Here is a 24,330-nt window from a genome sequence, read left to right on the forward strand (position 1 = left end):
GAAGTTTTATTTCCCGACAGGCAAAACCTCTGTCAACTATGATAGCAACACCACAGGATGACACAACAGTGTCATCGCGGTCTTTGCGAAAAATAGCATACTGTGTGAGGAAATTTGTTTGTGTATGTTTGAGGTGTGTTTCCTGAACACACAGCACCCTGGGACTAAACTTGCGGAGGAGTTCTTTAACGTCGTCAAGATTTTGGAGGAGGCCTCTGACGTTCCAGTGAACTATTTGAGTGCCCACATTAAAAGGAGTGTTGTGCTGTGTGTTTAGGACAAGAAAGTTAGCTTACAGAACCCTTTAGAGGCCCTGTAATGCGGGGTTTCTCTTTTTTGGAGCGGTCGAGAGATTCTCGCCGCTCCTTAGGCGCTGGCTGCGCCGTCTGGCTAGAAGATGTGTCCATCGGCTCTTGCGGCGCGCTGGACACCCGCTCTTGAGAGCGGTTTGTTCGTGTTGAAGGCCTCGTCTCGAGGGACGAGACCCTTGAGGCCACCAGCCTGGAGGTCGATGGCCCCTTTTTCTGAGACGGCGGAGCAGCACTAGCTGCAGCCGCCGAGGGGGCGGATGGCGTCACTGCTGGCTCACTACGCGTGTGCCAGACAGCCGCCGAAAGCCGTTTTGGCGCAGCCCCCTGACGCACCACTTCGGCAAAGCTGGTTTTTGGCAGGTAGGACACCTGCCTTCGTGCCTCTTTAAACAAAATGTTTTGTTTGACTTTATTTGTAACAATTTCCTTTTCTTTTTTCCAGGATGGGCAGGACCGCGAGTATGCGGCATGTTCCCCATCACAGTTTACACAGTGGAGAGAGTTTTCACAAGATTCAGAAGTGTGTTTGTGTGCACTGCATTTCGCACAAGTTTGGCGGCCTCGGCAGTTTTGCGAACTGTGGCCGAATCGCTGGCATTTGAAACATCTGAGGGGATTTGGCACGTATGGGTCTAACACAAAGTTTGATGTACCCGGCCTCGATGGAGTCGGGCAGATCACATGAACCAAAAGTGAGCACAAGGTGCTTAGTCTGAATTTCCTTGCCGTCTCGTCTCATCTTAATCCGTTTAACATTGATGACATTCTGCTCACTGAAGCCCTCCAAGAGTTCAGCCTCAGTCAGCTCCATCAAATCTTCGTCTGAAACAACTCCGCGGGTGGTGTTCATAGTACGGTGCTGAGTTGCTGTTACTTGGACGTCCCCAGAGGACACTAGATTCGGCAGCTTTTCATATTGTTTGCGATCATGGAGCTCCAAGAGGAGATCACCACTTGCCATCCTCGATGCCTTATAACCTGGTCCTAGAGCCTGAGTTAGAGATTTCGAAACAAGAAAAGGGGAGATTGTTCGAACTTGCTTTTCTGGTTTTTCTGAGTGGATGACATGAAATCGTGGGAAATCTTGTCTTTGACGTCCAAAGAACTGGAATACATCTTCGGTGCGCCCTCTTTTTTGACGGCGATCAGGGAGTGGTGGAAAAGGGCTAGCCATAAGAATATCTGTGTTTTCGGCAGCAACGCCAGCCACCCACCATGGAGCCCATCAAGGGGACGCTGCAGGGCCTGTGAACACAAGACCTGCAGACGCCAGCTGTACGTCACTACTATAACCAAATATGGAATACCCAAGGTTGGCTACCCACACAAGGTTAACCCTTGCCGCCCAGAAAATCAGAAGTAAAAGGAAGCGAGTAGGAGACAGGAAAGATTGAAAGTCAGAGAGAAAGACGAAGATAGAGGAGGAGGACAGGAAAGGGCGACTGCCGATTTCCCCCGGGTGGGTCAGTCCGAGGGTGCCGTCTATGTGAAGCAGAGGCCGAAGAGGTGTGTTGCTTCCGCCAGGGGGCCTTAAAGGTCCGAACACCCAGCATCGGCTCAACCCCCAGGATCCCCCTTTCCCCAGACACGGCTAAGCCGCGCACGGCTACACGCGGGAGGGTCCAACCCCCATGTGCTCGGGTCCGTGACCCAGGAGTTGCTTTAGGATCTGCAAGAAATTAGGAAAAACTTCAGAACTGTTTTCTTTACATGCCTTTTCGGGGGGTGCCTAAAATAGCCCCAGTCAGCTATTGCTACAGCCATCTGCGCCACTGCATCGTGCTTAAGTCACCATCTGCAGTTGGTTCGTAGGGATCCACCAAGCTGTTGATCAGTATAGAATCCTGCCTTCGAAACATTGCCATTGAAAACACCCAGAATGTCGAGCTGTAAAAAACTGCGCTCTTTTATGCTCATATGTGGCCAAAGTACACGAAATTACACAAGAATCTGTGACGACAGGCACACGTGATCGTAACCACAAGGGGGCACGAATTTAAAACCACAATTTTTGGCGTTCACTTCAACTGTTAATAATAAAGCTTTTCATGCCAAATCAATGCAGAAAGGTTTTTAATGAGTACCCTTTGTGAATAAATTAATTTCGCATTTCACTTAAGGCGTCGCTTTGACTCCTTCTGCATTTATGTGTTCGACTTGGTGCATCTTTACATGTGTGTTCTCTTAATATGCCTTGGAATCTATAGTGGATGTTTACATGAATGTGGTGGATCTCCTGTGAATGTGAGCGGGAGTACTAAGTGTGCATGGGTAGGCACAAGTTTGAACAAGTGTCAACAATAGTAAATATGAGTCGAGATCCAGTGGCAGTGAGTTTAGCTGCCAGCATGAGGAAGAGGCGGTGATGAGAAAGATTTATAAGTGAACGTGAGTGAACTCCATTCAAATCTGAATGGCGAATTGAGGGCCAGAGGGAATGCCAATGTGAGCTATAGTGTAATTGCATGAAAGCTAGTTCAGTGTGATGGTGAGTGTTACTTGAAAAGCCTTAGCCAGGATGTGTTGGATGCCTTAGACAAAGGTGCATGTCTTCAGCTGCCACAAAAACAGGAAATAGTCAGAATGATAGCAGCTGCATGCCGAGAAGTGGAAGACCGATCTTCTGCAAAAGGAATCGGGAACATCGCAAACTATGCTGTCAGCAAGTTCCCACAGTCACTTGCTGACCCTTACTCCAGCTCAAATTCTGTTTCCTCGGTGGGCCTCGCCTACAAGATTGAACCAAGGATTGAGAACACCCGCGGAGGCTGTAAGCATCTCGCAGAAGCACTCTCTGGTAGTGCACAGACAAGAAAACAAACAAATTCTTCATGTGGCTGCATTGATTGGCAGCCTGCTACTGTCGCATTAACGCCTCTTGAGCTAGAGTCGTCAAAAAAAACTTTTGGCTATGCAAGCATCGAAAGTACCATGTGATGAGGACATCGCCCTCTAGAGGAAGGCAGTGAGAGAGTGCTAGACTTTGATCAGAGCCTTTATAACTTTTTCAGAGCCAGTACACTCGGCCAAGGACATTAAGCAGATGTGGTCGTTACTGTTTAAGAAGCAACATCTTTTCCACAGGTATACATTTCAGTGACCTATTAGGAACTTTTATTGATATTATTGAAGTATAAGTAGCAGAAAAGAGAAGCTGAAATGGTTGCTTAAATTGAACAAAAGTAAATCGAAAAGTTGAGGATGTTGGTAGGGAGTGATTTCACCATTTTTCTCTTACTGTTGCGGTCTGAGCTCTAGAATACACAAACATCTTAACAGCTGTGTCCATGTGAGTGCCAGAAGCAAATAGGAAGTGACGAGCTGAGTGAGAAAGTAGGTGGAAACATGTCACCATCAGTTCCGGCAGAAGTGTGATTGCCTTTCATGCTCTCCTCCTGTGTTTTGCTTCACACTAGCAGTGCCCACAGTGACCTTTCTGGTTGCAAGTCTGGGTATATTGAAGTAGTGCAAAGACAATCTGCCAAGGCTGTTCATGGGGCAGTGACTTCCGTAAGTGCCATAGAATAGCTTTGCAGTAAACTTCAGCAACGTCAGGACTGCAATAGTTCTCTTACTGTCCATATCTTGCTGTGAACAGCATTTGCAGCAACTGCATCTGAAACTTTCTGAACTTGGGGCAAGCTTTTAATTTTAATATTGTTGCAAGCAGGTCACAGTACCTTTATGGACAAAATAGCAGCGAAGAGGAATTTGCCTCCTTTTTGGACCTTGCGACAATGCCTCAAAGCAGGCAAAGGAGTTAAGTGCATTTCAGCAGGATCCAGACAGAGAGGCTGTAGTACATATTGTATAAGGTAAAAAATTTCAGGTTTTCCAGAACGTATATCAACTTGAAATTATTTGCACACATGCATATTTTAAAAAAAGAAGCATGTAAAAATGAGGCAGTTGAAGTAGTAGGGTGAAAATTGCATCTTGCATTAGTGTATGCAAAACCACGTATATATCAATATGTCTATGCGGCACATTTAAAGCGTGCTGATGCATATAGAGTTCGGAAACATTAGTGCATAGAGAAAGCCAGTTAGGTCTGGATAACACAAGAATATAGGTTTAGTATACCCACAATCTGTTTGCAAACCTGCCCTCTAGCTTGTGAATTGGTCAGTGATAGCCAGACTGGACTGTTTGGTTTTTTTGTAGAAAACGGAATGCTTGTATAGCAGCGTAAAAGAGAGAGAAGACAGTTGGAAGCATCCACAGATGCTGACTTGCAACTAAACTTTCAACCATGTATTTAAGGGGGACGTGGCAATGAAAACTTTTTTTTTATTTATGGGAGTAAATTGATTAAATTTGGCATGCAGGTTTGAGTTTCAGTTTATAATTCATTCAATACATTGATTATGTAAAAACTCGGGACCCTCGGGACCCTCGGTTCAAATTAAAAAAAAAATGTACACAAAGCATGGGTTAAACTTTAAAGCAGCAAGATTACCAACATAGAAGGAAAACAAAAGAATGTGCAAAATACCGTACAATGGTAAGAGACAATAAACAAATGCCTATATCAAGAGGCATAATTATAAAAAACAACATATTATCGTGCATGAAACTACAGTTAAACCTGCTTATAACGAACCTCCATATAACGAATTCTTGGATATAACGAAGTTTTTCTATTCCCCGCCGTTACTCCATAGGAGCACATGTATTTGAGACCTCTACGTAACAAAGTGGCTGTGGGAGACGCTCTCGAAATAACGAATGTTCCCCGCCGACAACGTAGAGATTTCGCCCCAAATTTTGTCATTTTTGCATGAGCAGCAAGCGGAAGTACCTTCTCCGCCGCGACGGAATGCGAAGCGAGCGCACGAGTGCATGTGTGCGAGGCGGGCCTGCATGCCTCGACCCGGCGATCTTGCTGCCGCGGGCGTGACCTTTCCCCCTTCCTTCATTCAAACCTGATCCCGCCGCTTGCTGCAGCTGGCCGAGCCCGCCAAGACGGCACTCTCCATTTTTCTGTTGATGTTGCTGAAGGAAAAAAAATTGTTTTGTTTTTCAACGCGCTGGCAGCGCCACTCTTTGTTTACTGCGCAAGTCTCTGCGCTTCACTTCACTAACCTGACACTAGGTGACGCTATACGACGCTACGACGCCATCGTGTCACTCGCTCTTCGTTTCTGACGCTTCGTGCTTGTGCGAAACGACACGCGTCTACGCATCCAGTACCTGGTGTGACATTCCAAGAATGAGTGCTTCGACGAAGAAATGCAAGATATTGACCTTGTCTGCAGTTCGCTTTGAAGATAAGCCCGCGCGGGCGCACACGTTTTCCACATCGCAGATCGCATTCAAGATACGGCGGCCGCCACCGAAGTAAATGCCTCCCTTACTCGCCTCCCCCACCGTACCTAGCGCGGATGCGCGCTTCCGCCCCCTCTCCCCTTCTCTCTCGCACGCTAGATTGAGTCGGCTGACCCCCGCAAGCTTTACACACAGCGTACGGCGTGCGGCGACGATGTTGCCGTGTTTGGACTTTCCACAGAACCTCAAAGCGACGTCCACAGTGACGGCACAAATGCGCTTCAGAATAAAATGTGCTTCTGTGCGGTTACTACTCCGACGGCATGGAGGAAGGAAAAAAACTAGGAGGGAGCGTCACGTGACAATTTTGAAGCCTAGTCATAAAAAATTTAGAGGAAAAGGATGATGGGAAATAGGCCCTCACGTGATAGGCAAGCGGTAGGTTTTACTCGGGTCACTTTGCACGGGTCAAATATGCGCACATAGCAGGCGTGGCAAACGCGCGCCGAGGTTAGTGAAGGAATGTGAAGGAATCCGTGTGAAGCAGTCGAGTCGTTGTAACGCACCGAACCACCACGCAGCTCGCCGCTTAATTAGCAGACAGGCGCCAAGGCTGTTGCAAACGAAGGCGTCGGCATTGCGCCCAACATTCCGGGAGGACCACCTGAGGGACGACTGGTTGCGTTTCGGGGCGGTTTCAGGGAAACGAGGAAACCTTTCACCCTGTAAACATGTGAAGGCAACCAAGCCGCCCTTCCGACGACGATTCGTCGCGTTTGGGGACGTCGTCTGGGAAACAATGATGCCTTTCGCCCCCGCAAAAATGTGTAGGCGATTAGGCGAGCGTACAAGGCCCGAAGCGACTGCTTTCCCACGGGAAGAAAATTCGTCCCGTCTTGTGCCCAAGGATGCACTGGCGACCCGGGGACTTCGAACATATTTAGGGCCGTGCCGGCCCATAGTTAAGGTAGACGGTCCCAGCCAGCGCTGTCGTTCTGCTCAAAGACTTCGGCCTCTCAGCAGACCGCCGAGAAATTCCGTCAGCAAGGCGCACCTGCGTGATGAAGTGTGTTGTGCCAGGATGCCCTAACCGAACAGAAAATCGGTGTGAGGGTCTGTCCTTCCATAGGCAAGCTCAATGAACATTTTACTGCGATAGCAATTATATGGACACTTCCACCGGATTTCTGCCGTCGGCGTCACCGTCGCCGTCGCTGTGAGGTTCCGTATAGATAAAATCTTCGCCGCGCGCCGTATGCCCGAGCGGAAGCGTGCGGGGACGCACGCTGTCACGGAGAGCGAACGCACTCAATCTTCCACGCGCACGCAAGGAAGTGGGAAGCGAGCGCCGGAGGAAGCGGGGGGGGGGGGGGGGCGCATTTCTACTCGGCCAACAACCGCGCTCGTCGCTCGCTCGCACCGTCTCTTATCTCCACACGGCTCTGACCTTTATGCGCTGTGCATTCGCCGCTCAGTTTCCGTTGAAGCGATAGACCGCACGTACCTTCGCCCGCTGCGGCGTATATGCGCTTGCTGCCAGCGTTTTGACAGTCGTTGTCTGCAGTCATTCAGTGTGATCTATTCATGTTTGTTAGTGCGCGCTCACACCAGAGTTAGTAATAGTCGGGCCACATTTTCCAACGCACGCTACACATGCAATGCTGCCCGGATCGGCAGTGCAGCGCTACAGGTGTGTCCCTTCGCACGCGCTGCCCACGGGCAGCGCTTCTCATCAACACCACCGTTTCACACGCGCCTTCTCGTGGTCATCGAGTCTCTCTTCATGTCGGTCTACTTACGCCGTAGCACACCTGCTTACTTAATCAGCTCATGTTTACTACAATTCATATTGCTACCAAAGCCGCTCACCTTACTTCGTATGACATTGCTGTGTTGCTGTCGCAGTCATTGCTTCGCCCTTAGGGCGAAACTGTGACATTTTTTTAATTTATGAAAACAGAACTGCAATATTTGCTAGTGACTATGTATACATGCTCGTGTGAATGAACTGATGAAATAGTGAGATGTTGTCTGAAAAAGAAGTGCATTATGATATAAAACTTAAGAAAACAATAAATTTGCCCTCGATAGATGACAACACTAGAAAGAGAAATGGAAGTGTTCGTTCTGTACTATATATAATTGCCGGCAACTGAGTCGCACTGCTCTTTTCTGTTCTGTTCAGTTGAAATGTTGGTGCAGATCGAGTAATGATCATTGACACTGAAATTATGCACTATAGGTTTCCAAGGCAGGGTGAGCTGAGAGAAGAGTGGGCCCTAGCCGTGTGCCGCTCACCTGCGTGGGCACCATCACAATGGAGCGTTGTTTGCTCGGAGCACTTCGGCCATGGTGATCTTGCGAGCGGTACCAAAGGCCAGGGTCACTTGATGGTGAATGCAGTACCATCGCTTGCGGGCCCCACTAAGGTTTGTGTTGCACGTGACACTGCATGTCTGCCTGCAGTACTAATTTTCTATGTCTTGGTTCGGTTCGGTAGAACTTTATTCATAGACTTTTTAGAGCGTACTCTAGACAGCTGCAGGAACCTGTAGATCCCAGCGCAATCTGCTCAACCCACTGGATGGGCCTCATGCAAGAAGTTTAGATTTATTTTGTTTGTAACATTGTTGCAAATTTAATAAATTGAAATTGAAACTCCTTTACATGATAAAGGGATTCAAGTCATGCACTTACAATCAATTTTCTGACTATTTTGGTTGTGTAGAAAGTTGATTAGTCTAATTTTCATATTTACTTATTTTATTACTGGGGCTAGACTCATTTCAAAATATATGACTCAATGCTTAAATATAATACCTGGGATATGGCTGATCTATTGCATCTTCATATTTAAGGAATTGTGCAAACTTTTTCCAAACTTCCATTGTATTCCAAATTGCATGCTAGGTCATTACAAACTCTCATTTAAACTAAAGCACTGCCTTAACGCTTTCTAGATAGGTTGCAACAAAGCATACTATAGAATGCTCTATTTGCCGTGTTTTACTTGGACCTTCACACTGTGTAATCAATGGTGCAATACAAGTCAGTAATTTTTTTCCAACTTTGTCATAAATTCCACAAGTGTTAAAATTACTTTCAGGAGAAATAAATTTTTATCAGCTAGCATACACTCCTAAAAAGCCCACAAAGTGAAACTATTTATTGTTAAACAATTGCATTTCCTGCTATAAAAATTATTGACTGAATTTTGTATGTATTTCTTGTAGCTGAAAACAATTAAAATTGTAATAAAACTATAAATAATTGAAGAAACCAGCAAAGATTAGTCTTCACGTAACATATTAACTTTAGCAATAGTTAATAAGTAGAGAATATTATGCACGTAGCAACTCTGCTTGTGTGTATAGTTCAATCATGGCATTAATTTTTTTTTTGCATAAAGAAATCTCTCAAGGTTGTACTTCCCATGTTGAGGTTAAATATAATTTTTTTCCAGAAGATATGGTGTTGGTCAACAAATTTTAAACAGGCAAATGACAGTTGAGATGAAGTTACGCAGTTGTACTTTAAATTATGTGGGTGAACATTATTTTAATTCATTAATTAGTAACCTCAAGGTCTGGAGGCATTACAGAGGGGGCATTACATTACATTATGTGTGTGTTACAGCTATGTCTATGATTTTTCTTTTCTGAAACAATGCACTTTAGATCGAACATAGTTTTCTGCACAAGGGGATGTGGTGTAGGGCCTGCCTGCACAGATCATGCAGGCCTTTTGCATGACTCTGCAAAGGTTGTTTGAATTCATTCCACAGCAAATGTTATTGTTGGATCTTAAAAGTATATGATGGGTTATTCTTTAACTGCAGACGCTTGCAAAGGTTGATGCTACAGCTATGAGACAACCTTCAAGTGAAGCAGCTTGATCCACGGGAACATCACAGAATCAAGATGAGGCAGTAAGTATGCAGCCATAATGCATGTTTCCAGTTTGATCATGCCTTTTTCGTGACTGAGGTAGATGTCCCCCTCCATTCCTGAAGTGAAGTATGCTTTTCTTATATTCAGGCAGGTCTCTCTGAAGCGACAACAGACATGGACATCTCCGAGGGCTCGTCAGATGTGCTAGCAGAGGGTGCTGCTACAACTGCCAGCTCGTCCTTCGCTGATTCAGACATTGCTGATGAGCCTTCCGAAATCCAACATGTCCTGGTATGTTTGATTGTGGTAATGATCGCAGGGTTTGCTTTTTTCATGTGTGTGCCTTGGTCAAAAATCTGGTGTTTCCCTGTAATGTATATTTTGGATTTCACTTTTAAAGTAATTATTGCAGTTTCAAAAATGCATGAGACTTTGTCACACAGTTTTTTGTAAGATGTTTTCGACCGATTTTAAGATATCTAATAGTAATGCTCTGAATGAATAAAAAGATAGAACTGATCAACCTATCATTAGCTACATTACAGCCCCTTTTTGACACAGGTGACAAGCATACTGCATGAGTTGTGTGTTCAAATTTCATTGTAAACACTGGCAAAAGCAAGTGCTCATGAATGAAAGCCATATATGCTACATCATAACCTCGTTTTAGTCGATGTAGGGTAAGTACAAGATAAGGAAAATAAAACAACCTGAAGCAAAGCAGTGTTACGCAAGATGAAAAACTGCTTTTTTTGCATAAGGAAAACGTTGGCATAAAGAAAACACACTCCTTGTCTGAATTATACTTCAGCCATGTCCTCTCATTGCACGCATAAATAACACCCTTGCTAGGCTCCAACATTTACTACTGTAGTAAAATTTATAACATACAAGCTGTGCTGGTAAGCTTGATCAACATCATTTTTTGGGACAGTAGATAAGGAATACAGTACATAACCACAGCCACTGATCTCCCTAACAATGTCCTGCTTGGTGGTCGTTATTGTGCTTAAATTTTAAATCAAGCCGATGGTCTCTCTATTAGTCCTGGGCTTTAGCTTCAACTGTGCATCTGGTATTTTGTTTGCACAGTCAGCAATTTCAAGCTATGTTGCAGTAAACAGTCCCTCATCATTGCACTTGATGTATTTTGTCCAGTCTCCCAGTCGAAGGCCTACCAGCACGCTTGAGGGTGACGCTTCGGCAGCACTGCCTATGCATAGCCCAGCGACACCTCGAACAGCAAGGCATACTACGGTAAGGATAATACTCGACCACTACAATTTTTACATACTTGTTTCCTTAGCTAACTTCAAGTGAAGTAGCATTTATTTTCGTGGCATAATATATAAATATCACTGAATGAAGCATAATAAGTGTCACTCAGTGAACTGCACATGGACACTAACATTTATGATCATGGCAACCATGTAATTAAAAGCTGAAACTAATTGACACGACCTTGACACGACTGAAAGCGACTCTGTGCAATTCCATGCTAGGCATGTTGGGTTGCTCATTGAAGAAGACAACGACGAAGGTGCCAGAATAGCTCTATAAAAGATCTATAGCGTCGACCTAAGTCTTTTGTGGTTTCGTTTGTGACAAACTGATGGAGGTGCTGGGTACGCGTCTATGCGGCCTGGCAATACGGCCTTCAAGATCTGCCGAGGATGTCGACCACAACCGCAAGGCAGACACAGGAGACATACGCTACGGGACAGCCTCCTGCTTTGCTGGTTCTCCACATGCCACGCTGGCCGTGATCGTTCCATGGTGAGCCTTTTGAGGACGTGGAAGACTGGCTCGATGACTTCGATCGTGTGGCCGAGGTTAATGATTGGGATGAACGGAAAAAGCTAAGGAACGTGTACTTCGCCCTAGAGGACTGCGCCCGAACATGGTTCGCTAACCACGAGCCATCTATCACCACCTCGCAAGAATTTCAACGGCAGATACGCGATACGTACAGCAGTCCCACAAGAAAAGAGGGAGCAAAGCCAGCCCTTCAGAGTAGGGTTCAAAAGCCTAATGAAAGCGTAGCCATGTTTGTAGAGGAGATGTCGTGGCTTTTCAAGCGTGCTGACTTAGGCATGACAGAAGCGAAGAAGGTCCGCCTGCTGATGCGAGCAGTGAAAGAGCAGTTGTTTGCAGGACTAATGCGAAGGCCTCCAGCTACAGTAGCTGAGTTCGTCAGTGAGGCGACAACAATGGGGCGAGCCCTTCAGCAACGCTCCTCGGTCTACGATCGCCAAATCACCCTGGGATCAGCATCTTCTCTTTCGTTGCCCTGTGACACTGATGCGCTTCGAGAGCTTGTGTGTAGTGTCATGCGGGAGGAGCTCGATTGACTACAGGGAGTGCGATATCAGCCGACCGTAACATCCCTCACAGATATCGTCTGCGAAGAAGTCCGCCAGGCGGCACAACCATTCGTGCAAACCCGACCTGAAGCCGCCCCTGTACTGACTTATGTGTAAGCAGTGAGGCTACCTGCGCAGCCCGTGAACCACCGTAACCTGCCTTCTTCTGAAGAACCGCTGCGCCACTTCCAGGGTCAAGCTTCGCATACAACTATGTACGAGTCCACGAGCCCCCGAATCAATACGCGAAAGTCAGACGTGTGGCGCACACCTGACTATCAGCCACTCTGCTTCCACTGTGGCGAAGCGGGCCACTTGTACTGTGCCTGCTACTACCGACGAATAGGACTCCAGGGATATCACCCCGGCGCTCGTCGCCCACGTGAGGGAGAAATTTAGCAATATCTGGCCAGTCAACATTCGTCGCCTTACGCGGAGTTCCCACCGTTTGAACAGTCCCTGCCAACGAGCCTATCTCCGTCTCCACAGAGGCGCCAGTCACGATCACCACCTCCTCGACGATCGGCGTCACCTAGCTGCTACACTACGTTCTCCGCTTCTGTGGGCAACCGGCCCACTAGCCCAAGTTGGGGAAACTAAGAACAGCGACCTCGGGGGGTGGGGCCGCTGTCCAACGCACTTTTAAAGATCTTCCGCTGCGACACCCCGACGACGACGTCAACGACAACGATGACGACAACGACGACTGCGTAGTTTCGGTACCTATGTTCAAAAACCGTAAACCTGTTTCAGCCGACATACTCGTTTCTGTAGATAACCACCCGGTAACCACTCTTGTCGATACTGGTGCCGATTATTTTGTTCTGAGCGGACAACTGGCTACTGCACTTCGCAATGTGATGACACCGTGGCCCGGACCTAAGCTTTGTACAGCCGGCGGTCATGTTCTCACGCCGATCGGCAAATGCACTGCGAGGGTACGCATTCGTGTGGCCACATTTGTCACTTCATTTATTATACTGGCAGAGTGCTCTAGACAGGTCATTCTTGGCATGGACTTTCTTCGGGAGTACGGGGCAATCGTAAACCTTCGCGAGTTGCTTGTCACTTTTTCCAGCAAACGTGCAACTCATTTGGACGACTATCACCCGTTACGCGTTTCGGGCGACTGTGCTACTTTGCCACCACAGAGTACTACGTTGATCACTGTGGAAACAGACGACGATCCTCCCCATCTCGGAATCGCTGAAGGCAGTCTGTCAGTCTTGTTGGCTCGACGGGTTTGTGTAGCCCGCGGCATCTTGCAGCTGTCGTCACGGACTCTTCAAATTTTAGTGACCAATTTCAGTCGTGAATACCAGCACTTTGCCCCATGAGGTGCGCCCCTTGCCCAAATACATGCTGGCCGGTAGACATGATCATAGAGGCAAAGCAAGGGCCGAGGCACTTGACGAAAAACTTAAACATGACACAGAAGTGGTCTATGTAGATGCGGCCAGAGAGGGCCCCCAAAATTACATCATCTGTGCGGTGACTAGAGACGGTACCGTCCGAACTGCAGCATCCGTTAAATCACCCTCCACCCTAGAAGCAGAGGAGGCGGCCATAGCGCTAGCACTCACTCTCAAACCGAAAAACATCCTAAGGGATTCCAAGCGTGCCGTCACAAATTACGCTATGGGACGCATAGGCAAACATTCGAATACAATAGCCGACGGATTTTTCGGACTCCAAAAATTCGGACTTGTTGGATAATCCGGACTTCATAGTTGCACCATCAGGATTCCCATAGAGCTAATGCATTTTCGCGACCGATTTTTCGGACGAATCTAGGTGGCAATGTTCGATTTTCCGGACTAAATCGCTCGCTCCGAGCCACGCTACCCGATCTTGGGGGCCGCCATGTTGGATTTTCCGGTGGCTTGGCTTCCAGTGACCCCTGTATAGCCTTCAAGATTAGTACACGCATGCTATCCTCCAGTCTCCAAGGCCATGCCAGCTCTTCCTTGGCCGACAAAACATTCCAAAAAGCGGCACTTGCTTTGTTTTGTTGTTTTTTTTTTGTTTTTTTTTTTCCCGTCAGCTCAGCACCATCATCATAATCACTTAAGCGGAATCCGTTTTTTTTTTTTATTTTAAGTTTAGGTTGCGCCGTACGCTGTGCGAGGGTCAGCCGACAACCGCAATTTAATCTCGCGCTCGCGAGAGAGGAAGGCGCCCGGGTTTTCTAGGGCTTTCTGCATATTATAGACACTTCGTGGCTAACTTTTTAAGGATAGCCGAACCTTTGCAGCGGTTAACAAAGAATAATGTTCCGTTTGTCTGGAAGCAGGACCAACAAGAGGCCTTCTGTGAACTTCAGAAACGTCCGCAAACACCTCCAGTTCTAGGACACTTTGACGAAGACAGTGACATCGAGTTGCACACGGATGCCAGCAACGTTGGCCTTGGTGCCGTCTTCGTACAGTGGCAAGATGGAGCCGAGCGCGTCATTGGGTACGCAAGCCGCACTTTGTCTCCAGCTGAAAGGAACTATTCCACCATGGGGAAGGAATGCTTGGCTGTTGTGTGTTCAATTGCTAAGTTCCACCCATATTTGTACGGCCGATCGTTTCGAGTTGTGACAGATCACCATTCATTGTGCTGGCTCGCCAATCTGAAGGATCCCTCTGGCCGTCTTGCACGCTGGAGTCTTCACTTGCAAGAATATGACATGACGATAGTGTTCAAGTCCGGGCGTAAACACACAGATGCCGACTACCTGTCGCGTGCTCCACTTCAACTATCGCCATTCGATCTTGATGAAGAGGACGCATTTCTTTCCATTGTCACAGTGTCAGACATCAGCAAGCAACAGCGCGATGATTCAGAACTCCGGCCTCTCATCGACTACCTTGAGAACCGTCTACCAGAGCCGACTCGTATGTTTGTCCGAACATTATCGTCGTATTTTCTCCACGATGACGTCCTCTACAAATTGGGTTTTCACTTGACCGCAACCACCTGCCTCCTTGTAGTGCCGTCCGCACTACGGGACGACATCTAGCGGGTCTCTCACGACGAGCCATCTTCGGGCCACTTGGGATTCGCACGGACATTTTCACGCATACGCCAAAAGTACTTCTGGCCTAACCTTCGCCATGACGTAAAGCAATATGTGAAGACATGCCGCGACTGCCAGAGATGCAAAACACCACCCGTGCGTCCCGCTGGACTTTTCCATCCCGTTGATCCTCCACGGATCCCTTTTCAGTAAGTTGGCATAGATTTGCTTGGACCATTCCCCACGTCGATGGCTGGTAACCGTTGGATTGCTGTTGCCACAGACTACCTTACACGTTACATTGAAACCCGAGCTCTCCCACGAGGCACTGCTAATGATATTGCGACCCTCTTTGTACATGACATCGTATTCTGCCACGGTGCTCCAACAGTGGTTATAACCGACCGGGGCACAGCATTTGCAGCGCAGCTCACAGAAGATATCATGCATGTCAGTGGTACAGTTCACCGCAAAGCCACTGCTTACCATCCCCAGACGAATGGGCTCACAGAAAGGCTAAACAAAACGATCGCTGATATGATTTCCGTGTATGTTGACGTCGACCACAAAAACTGGGACCACGTTCTCCCATATGTTACGTTTGCGTATAATACTGCCGTTCAAGAAACTACCGGCTTCACCCCTTTTCGCTTGGTGCATGGCCGGGAAGCTGTAACAACGTTGGACGCAATGCTTTTACCCACCCACTGTTCTAATGTTGTCACTGATGCTGCCGAAGAGGCGCGCCAGCTCGCACGAATGCGTATCCGCTACCAACAACACAACGACGCCGACCGATACAATGTTCGTCACCAAGACGTCACTTATCAACCTGGTGATAAAGTATGGGTGTGGACACCGATCCGCCAGCGTGGTCGGTCGGAGAAACTTTTGCTCCGCTACTTTGGACCCTATAGGATTGTTCAACGACTCGGCGACGTCACCTACAAAGTGATTCCTGAAGTGGAAGGCCGTCCCCGACGCCCACGCCTGTCCGATGTCGTTCACGTCTCTCGGTTAAAGCTTTAGTACTCCCGCTGACCGCAAAGCTCTACACCTCTCTCACCATCTACGTATTCCTTAACAGTATCACTGTGGCACCCCCCAGTGCGTAAATGTTCTGCATTGAGACATGTGGGGATGCGCGACTCTCACGCGTCCCCTGATGTTGTTTTCCCCGCATGTCTCCTGTAGCCCGGCTTCTCTGCGTGGCTAAGCCCGGCGGTGGTTGCGGCGCGTTGCGAGAGATGGCGCTAGTGTCGCGATGCTAGCGCCACCGAACGGCGGGGTCACTTGGGAGAAAAAGGTTGGAGGCGCTCTCTCTTTGGCTGGGGATCGGCGACCAACACGCACGAACGCTTCGCGCGTGCGCCGACCCGCTTCGCGCGACCGTCGCGCGAGGCTTAGAGCGGGACACTGGTATGGACGAACACGGATCGTTCGAGCGCGCCACCGTTCGCTTGACTGTACACGTGAACGACTAGGCGATGGTGTCATAGCATGGGGCGAACGTATTCGCTCGCTATCAGGTCGCGGTGAGTCGGACTTCCTTGATTTGTCGCGCGCCCGTGTGAATGTTCTATTGGTTGTAATTCGGCTAGTATGTATTAGTGTATGAAAGGTGCAATAAATGCCCTTTTGATTGTCTGCACTACTGCGTGTTCGTTCCTTTGTCCCAAGAGCACATGTGTGAGACCCCACATCTGGCTGCCCAACGTGGGGCTCTTGGGGCATCGGACGATAATTTTAACAGTTTTGCTCGGTTCGAGATGTTTCAACCGAAGCGTAGTCCTAGCGTGGATTTTGATCGCTAGTGTCGGCGGTGTGCTTTCTTGAGGGAGGCGACGGTTGCTGTAGCGTGTTTGAACTTTTCAACATGCTAAGCCTTTTCGCGAGTGTTTTGAAGTACACTCGTCGGTTCGAGAGCCACGTGGTCTGCATCCTGGGAGAGCGAGGCCTAGCGCCCGCGGAGCATTGGCAAGCCTGAAGCGAGTGAGTACGCAAGCCTCGTGGGTGGTCCGAATTGCTTATGTAAATAGCTTCTTCTATATCTTTGACTTAGGAAATCGAGGCTCAGTGAGCCGGGTGGCCGCGGGCCACGGGTGCCGCTACGGGCTGACTGGTATTGCGGCCTGGCACCGGGCGCTCCGACACCGTCTGGGACGGTGGGCGCCGTCAACTCGGATGCTGTGTGCACCGAGCGGGGTAGGACCACCTCACAGAGCTAACGTCTCCTCGCGGCAGCCTGTTCTTGTGCCCATTTTGGGTGTTTTTCTTTTTTTGGATGCCGGTTGTTGTCAAAGTAGCGACGCATTAGGCCTAAGGCTTAACAAAGCCGCCTGTCGCACGTTGAGGTACACAACCTGGTGGACCGTGGTGTTGAGGTGTCGCACATTGCTTCCTTCATTAGCTCGCCTCGCACGAATTAAAATTACTCGTTCGACCCTGGAAAGCAAGCTTTGTTCACGTGAACTTAGCATCTGCAATGCCAGCCGAATTGAACATGTACCACGTGGGCGATGCGTATGCCGAATTCCTCTCCCTTGCACTACTTTAGTGTTTGTCGAGTGCGTTGAGTGTACGCAGCGTGAGCGGAGTCACCCCTGGTTTGCTGTCACCTGCACATCGTCAGCGCTGCTGCCCCGGACTACAATCGAGCTACCCCAGGCTTTGGAGATGCCTGTGGTCAATTCGGCGCAGCGACTTCGGCGGCCGCCAATATCCGGCTCGCAACCCGCGGCGGCTGGGAAAAGAGCTGGCAGTCACAGTGACGGGAAAGCTGCTACAATTGCTCCAAGCTGCTACATTTCATTAAAGCTGCTACATCTATGCTACAAATGAGCACCATTGCTCCAACCTGCTACATTTCGTGAAAGCTGCTACATCCATGCTACAAATGAGCAGAACTGCTCCAAAGCTGCTACGCATAGCCTCCGAGATTACCTGGCAATGCGCCGCTTTATCTCGGAGGCCACCGTCAAGGCGATTTTTCAGCAACACCAGGGGGCAGATAGGCTGCCGCCTCTCGTGCCATTCGTAGGCAGAGTCAATCCAATCCAATGCGTGGGCGGCGTGGGTTTGTTATTATTGTTAGCCCATGCTGGCTGTAGTTGTGCGTGGGCTTGTCACTGTGTAGTGTCGGTACCTGGTGGCACTGTCGTTTGAGCTGAGTGCAGTTGCGGCTCATTCCCAGTTTTCGCTGCGTGCCGCAGCCTCGCAGTCGTACCGGCGGCGTGAACTCCCATCGCGAGCATAGCGGTGTTGTATGGTTGTACGACTACGCGCGTCCTGCACGGCGGTGGCGTCATGGCACTCTCCACTCTCAAAGGTAAGTTTGTTAGCTGCTTGCCCGTATCACGTTTATCTGTGTGCGCTCGAAGTCCCCCCTACCCCCCCCCCCCCATTTCATTATCTTGATGATTTTAGGCCTAAAATAAATTACTGTTAAGATTTTTCTGTGGTAGTGAATGTGTCGCTGCTAATTTTCTTTATGCCTTTGTGGGGCTTACTTACCGTTGAGGACGCACTGTATTCGCTGTTTTGTAGCATGCTGCTTGACTCGGTGTGACTGCACGATGGTTCTAATATTGGCAGTAAGTTATCGCGCACGCGGGTACAGCACTGTAGTGACTAAGCAACAGTGCTCATGGTGACCGAATCGTACGGCGACGCAGCATTTTTTAGGCTTGTGTGGTCTGCCCGTTCCATTTGTCGCCACTGCGCATGTGTCGTACGCTAACCAGGGGTCGGTCACTCCGTGTACCTTCCATAGGGACACGAAATTCAAACTCCGCCGACGTTATCGCCGAGAGCGCCAAGATTAGGGCGCCAAGTTCTCGCGGCGGTTTCGTAGAGATTACGTAGTCATTACGTTGTTTGCGTCGTCAGGGCAACAGTAACAACAGCCGCTCGCTCGGCTCGCTTCTCGCCCTCTCTCCCTGCTACTCCACGCGCCGTTTTTTTTTTTTCTTTGTTTTTTCTCTTTCTCTTCCATGCGGCGCGCCGGGTTTTTTTTTTTTTCTTTGCGCGCTTGCTTTCTCTTCCACGCCGCACGCCGTTTTCCTTTTTTGCTTGCGGGAGACGCCTTTTGTTTTTGTTTTTTTTGCTCGCGCGCGCGTGCTTTGCTTGGTCGCGCATTCGCCCTTGCCTATTCGCTCGAGGTGCGCAGTGCGTTTGAATGCACGCAGCCAGCACGTGCCATATCATAAAGGATGAATTCCACTCACATTTCTCTGACCTCGTTTTATTGCTCCGTTTACGAAACTCAAGATTCGAGCTTTGTGTTAGTGTTTCGCGCCACTGAGGATGCGTCGTGCGCTAACCTCTTGCGAACGCTAACTTAGCATACACTATTCTAAAACTCCCTAATGTTTACATTTGGTAGGAAATACGCATGAGGCTGACAGTGCAAAACGCACTTGCGGAACAAGCTTTCTGACACAGAAACGTGGCGGCGTTTTCGCAAGAATCTCTAGCATATGTATCGGCCTGTAGTGCTTTATAAGACCATGCTGACAGCACAATAAATTTGCTTTTTTGCAGGACGCAACAGTAAGTTCAATGCGGACCTCCTGAAAGACGTGGATGCCAACGGTGATCTTTTTGAGGCGTGGTGTAGGGCTGGTGAAAGAGAAGAAGATGCTTTTTGTGTCGTGTGTTGCCAGACAATCAACTGTGCGTTTCATGGTGTGACTGCAGTGAAGCGCCACTCGCAAAGCAAAAAGCACTTGGAGCGTACGAAGCAGCTACGTGGTCCTGGTGGGAAACTTAAGCGACCAGCAGCAGTTCAAGCCGTCCTGAATTTTTCAGCTGCGTCCACCATTGCGTCGTATAATGATCGTGTCACAGCCAGTGAAGCACTGTTCGTTCTGTCTGTCACACTAAAGGGGATTCCTTATAGCTGGGGAGACACAGCTACACCTCTCTACCGAGCAATGTTTCCAGATTCGAAGGTGGCAAAAGGCTTTTCGTGTAGCAGAAAAAAAGTGTCGTATGTCGTGTCAGATGGCCTTGGACCCTACTTTAAGAGCCTTGTGCTTAAAGAAGTCAACCGACCGAGTGTTTTCTACAGCATCTGTATAGATGAGACACCTCTTCCGGAACAGCGCTGTCAGCAAATGGACATCATTATGCGATACTTTTCCGATGCCCAGAAAATGGTGGTTGTGGAACACCTGCAGTCCTTTCGGTTAAATAAGGCAACTGCGAACGACCTTCTAAGATGTGTAAATGAGGCTATTGAGAGTGTTCCCAGTGCTGGCTTCTTTGCATTTTTTAGTGATGGACCAAACGTAATGAAGTCACTAAAAAATAAACTTATCCAGCAGCACGGTCCCCTGATAGATATTGGGGAGTGTTCCCTACATAAGGTGCACAACGACTTCTCACGTGCCTTGGATTCATTCGGCAGTGAGGTCGAAACTGTCGTAAATGATGTGTATTATTACTTCAAACACTCTGCTGCACAGTGTGGCCTGCTGAAGGAGCAACAACAGGTGCTTGGATTGCCTGAAGCCATATTTCTACGGCATGTAAATTGCCGCTGGCTGTCACTCGTGCCAGCAGTAGACAGACTGCTTGAACAGATTGATGCCCTGAAGAGTGTCCTTTCCGCCAATACTCCAGTACGTGCTGGAGGCAACATTGCCAAAAGGCTAAGGAGCAGTCTGAATGACAAAACCCTTTGTGCCAAAGCTCTGTTTGTGAAAAATGCTGGTGAACTTCTTACAAGGTTCCTAAAACTGTTTCAGGGAACCGAACCCCTGCTTCACATTCTTTATGATGAAATGGTGATGCTGCTAAAAAAATCTTGGGAAGGTTTTTAAGGACCGAAGTGTTTCAGGCAAAGTCAGGCAGTCAGCTTGCATCCATTGACGTTGAGTCCTCTCGGAACTGGAAACAACATGTAGAGGTAGGAGCAGACACCGAAGAAGCTATTAAGACCTGGACTGCTGCAGAGAAAGCTGCGTTCCGGCTAGGAGCAAGGTCGTTCTACATTACATGTTCGAAGTACTTGATGGCAAAACTTCCTCTTGAGAATCAGGTGCCTGCATCCGAGCAATCATAGTGCGGAATCTTCAAGAGACTCCTTCAGATATCTTGCAAAGTGTGCACCCCAGGTGGTTCAACCCGCTGGAGTTTCATCTCTTCTTGATGAATTGACGGTGCTAAACTTGAACCAGTTACATGCAGGTTCTGACATGCCACTGGACAAATACTGGCATCAAGTTTTCATCATGAAAGATGGTCAGGGTGGGCCAAAATATCCGCTATTGTCCAAGCTAGTCAAGGCACTTCTATCACTTCCGCATGGCAATGGCGATGTTGAGCGTGGATTTAGTGAAAACTCAAGAGTCCTGCACGACAGGTCAAATCTTTGTCTCTCAAGCGTAAATGGCATACGTCACATAATGTCATATTCAAAGAGGTTTGACAGTGACCCGTGCTCATTTCCAGTCAATTCCGATGTCATCAACGCTGTCAAGGGGGCATCAAGACGGTATGCGGAGCGCCTTGCAGCTGAAGAGCGACCATCAAAGCGTATGCGTATAGATACAGAGCAAAGTTCACCGAATGTGGAACTTACCAATGACCAAGCCAAAAAGGAAGTGGCTGAGGCAGAACGGATGATTAAAAATGCTGACTTGTTGATTCAGCGGGGCATGAAGTTGAAGAACTTCTCTGACATCGAGAGTGGGCGAGCAGTGCTTGCTCAAGCACGAAAAAAGATGGCCGAGTGTATGCCACACTTGCATGCGGAGAAAAAAGGGAAGAAAGCTTAGTGTGTTTCATGCAAGTGACATTCATGTATTGTGTACCTGCGTCTTTGTGCCAACCAGTCTTCATATATTTGTGATCCTAGGCTTTGTTAAAGCTTGCGTTAGTTGCGCCGTCATTGAACTCATGCGCACACTGTATTTAATACTTCATTTTATTGTATAATAAAAGCATTAAAACGCCATCTGACCTGTTTTTTTTTTTCGTTTTCGCAACCTGCTACAAAACTGAGGGCAGCTGCTCCAAATCATAATTTTTCCTGCTACAAAACCTGATACAAAACACTTTTGGCCATTCCCATCACTGCAGTCACCAACGGCTACTGCGGCTCTCGTCAGCAGGGCGCGAGCGACGCTTGCTCGTGCCGACTTCTGCGTCGCCGTTCCCGGGGTCCTGGGCTGGAGTCGTGCCATCAAATCTGCAGACGTGGTGCTGTGACCAACGGACGCCAGCGGTGAACCCCAGAGTCAATGTCGGCTCGCACGTTGTGGATAACGCGTGGACATTTACTCGGCGGCGCCACTGTCGCATGTACTAACTTTTGTTCGCGACGCGCGCGTTGATAGGCCTTGTGACATGTTTCGCCGGCGTATGTGTAGTGATTTAAGGTTGGGGGGATGTGGGGATGCGCGACTCTCACGCGTCCCCTGATGTTGTTTTCCCCGCATGTCTCCTGTAGCCCGGCTTCTCTGCGTGGCTAAGCCCGGCGGTGGTTTCGGCGCGTTGCGAGAGATGGCGCTAGTGTCGCGATGCTAACGCCACCGAACGGCGGGGTCACTTGCGGCCGGCAGACGACCACCCCGGGGTCTCCAGCGCAGCCGACACCTAGGGCGCAGCGCTGAGAGCCACCTTCGAGCCCCGACAACGATCCCGCCTCGCAAGCCCGAGCAGTGCAGCTGACCAGCCGCCTCCGAGTCGGCATCAAGTGTTCGGTGTTCTGTGACAACGCTTCCTCGGTCGCCAACCTCGGCGGGTACTCAGGCAAACGGACGTCCCTAGGTGCCAGCCTCAACGTACGGGGGCCTTCTTAAGGGGGGGAGGATGTGGGGAGCACACGCTGCCACCTTCTCCCGCGGACGCTCGCCCGTCACTTGCGAACGGAGCGCACGCGGCGGTAGCCGGGTGGGCATCTTGTGCGCGCACAACGCGCGCCGCGGGAGCCGGGCGGACACGGGAGAAATGCACTTTGCCCTCTCCCGGTTCTCTCTCGCGACGCGCGTGCCCGCGCGGGAAGAGGGAAAGTATCCAGCGGGCGAGGAGGACACTCCCCTCGCGGAAAGGTAAAAAGATATAAAAGAGCGCGACCGAGAGACCCCCGGTCTCTCTGACCTCGCTTGACCTACCTGCCGATACGGATTTACCTGCTGAAAGCCGTGAGTGACCTTTTTTTCCCAAGTGACCCCGCCGTTCGGTGGCGTTAGCATCGCGACACTAGCGCCATCTCTCGCAACGCGCCGCAACCACCGCCTGGCTTAGCCATGCAGAGAAGCCGGGCTACAGGAGACATGCGGGGAAAACAACATCAGGGGACGCGTGAGAGTCGCGCATCCCCACAGACGATGCTTCTAGGGAGGGGGGTAATGCCACGACCTTGACACGACTGAAAGCCACTGGGTGCAATTCCATGCTAGGCATGTTGGGTTGCTCATCAAAGAAGACTACAAAGGTGCCAGAATAGCTCCATAAAAGATCTATAGCATCGACCGAAGTCTTTTGTGGTTTTGTCTGTGACAATATTCATATTTCCCCACAGCGGTGTGAGTTTCCTCAGGGTTTGCAATTGGCAACGAATAATCTGCTTTCAATTTCTCTTTTCCATTCAAAGGACACAATGAACTAGAAGACCAACAGGTTTTTCACAATTTTCTATGCTCTTTATTTGTTCGATCAGTCATGAGGAGTCGTGATACAGGCAGACAAAACTGGTCTTTTGTGTAGGAGTATGAGATTAGTATATTTTGCCTATTCAAACTAAAAGGTTGCTGTGAAGCATCCCGCATTCAACTATGCTACATTGGCCTCTTCTGTGTTAGTTGTTTCGTACTTTTACCTTTCCTGCCTGGGCCTAGATGGGCCTGCAGTATTTCGCAAATAAATAAATAAACAAACGAAATAAAGTAGCACTAGCAAGCTCGTGTGGATGGCAGTTTTATGCCCTCAAAGTTTTTAAGTTCACAAAAGTGTAAACGGAAACCGTCGTGAGCAAGGTAATAACCTAAAATTTAGCAATATATTCTTCATGGCTTACATAAGAATGTATGCCACAACAATTAAGTACCTTGTTCTGGGTACATGATTTGTGTCACGTTGGTTGCTCATGGACCTGTTTTCTGTGCGTGTGATATTTTACAGCCACAGCCAGCAGAAGACTCACCTGAAAAGGCCTTTCCGAGGCACAAAGTGAGGCTTTACTCGCAATTGCAAACTGCGACCAAGAAGATCAAGACTCTACAGCAATCCCGTCGCAGGCTTTTGCAGAAGGTTGCTCATCTCCAAGCTGTCATTGAAGATTTGTCTGAGAATTGCATTCTAGGAAATGAGGATGTTGCCACGTTGCAGAGTCTTGGTGGGGCAAAAAAAGACTTGCTCATGCGTCAACTGACACGTAAGTCTGGTGCAGCAGTGTCACCCACTTACTTGCCAGAGCTCAGGGCATTTGCACTGACGTTGCATTTTTATTCCCCTAGAGCATACCGATATGTACGAGCTGTTTTTGA

General features: G+C 48.8%; 1 protein-coding gene across 1 annotated transcript; it reads left to right on the forward strand.

Moving 5' to 3' along the window:
- Positions 1-17,935: 17,935 nt before the first annotated feature.
- LOC119439946 (uncharacterized) lies at positions 17,936-21,797 on the forward strand. Its single transcript, XM_037704910.2, has 2 exons — positions 17,936-18,164; positions 19,379-21,797. The coding sequence occupies exons 1-2, from the start codon at positions 18,143-18,145 to the stop codon at positions 20,659-20,661; spliced, it is 1,305 nt and encodes a 434-aa protein (XP_037560838.2). The 5' UTR covers positions 17,936-18,142; the 3' UTR covers positions 20,662-21,797.
- Positions 21,798-24,330: the final 2,533 nt, after the last annotated feature.

This window comes from Dermacentor silvarum, chromosome 1, assembly GCF_013339745.2.
Source record: "Dermacentor silvarum isolate Dsil-2018 chromosome 1, BIME_Dsil_1.4, whole genome shotgun sequence".
In the NCBI taxonomy this organism is placed as follows: domain Eukaryota; kingdom Metazoa; phylum Arthropoda; class Arachnida; order Ixodida; family Ixodidae; genus Dermacentor; species Dermacentor silvarum.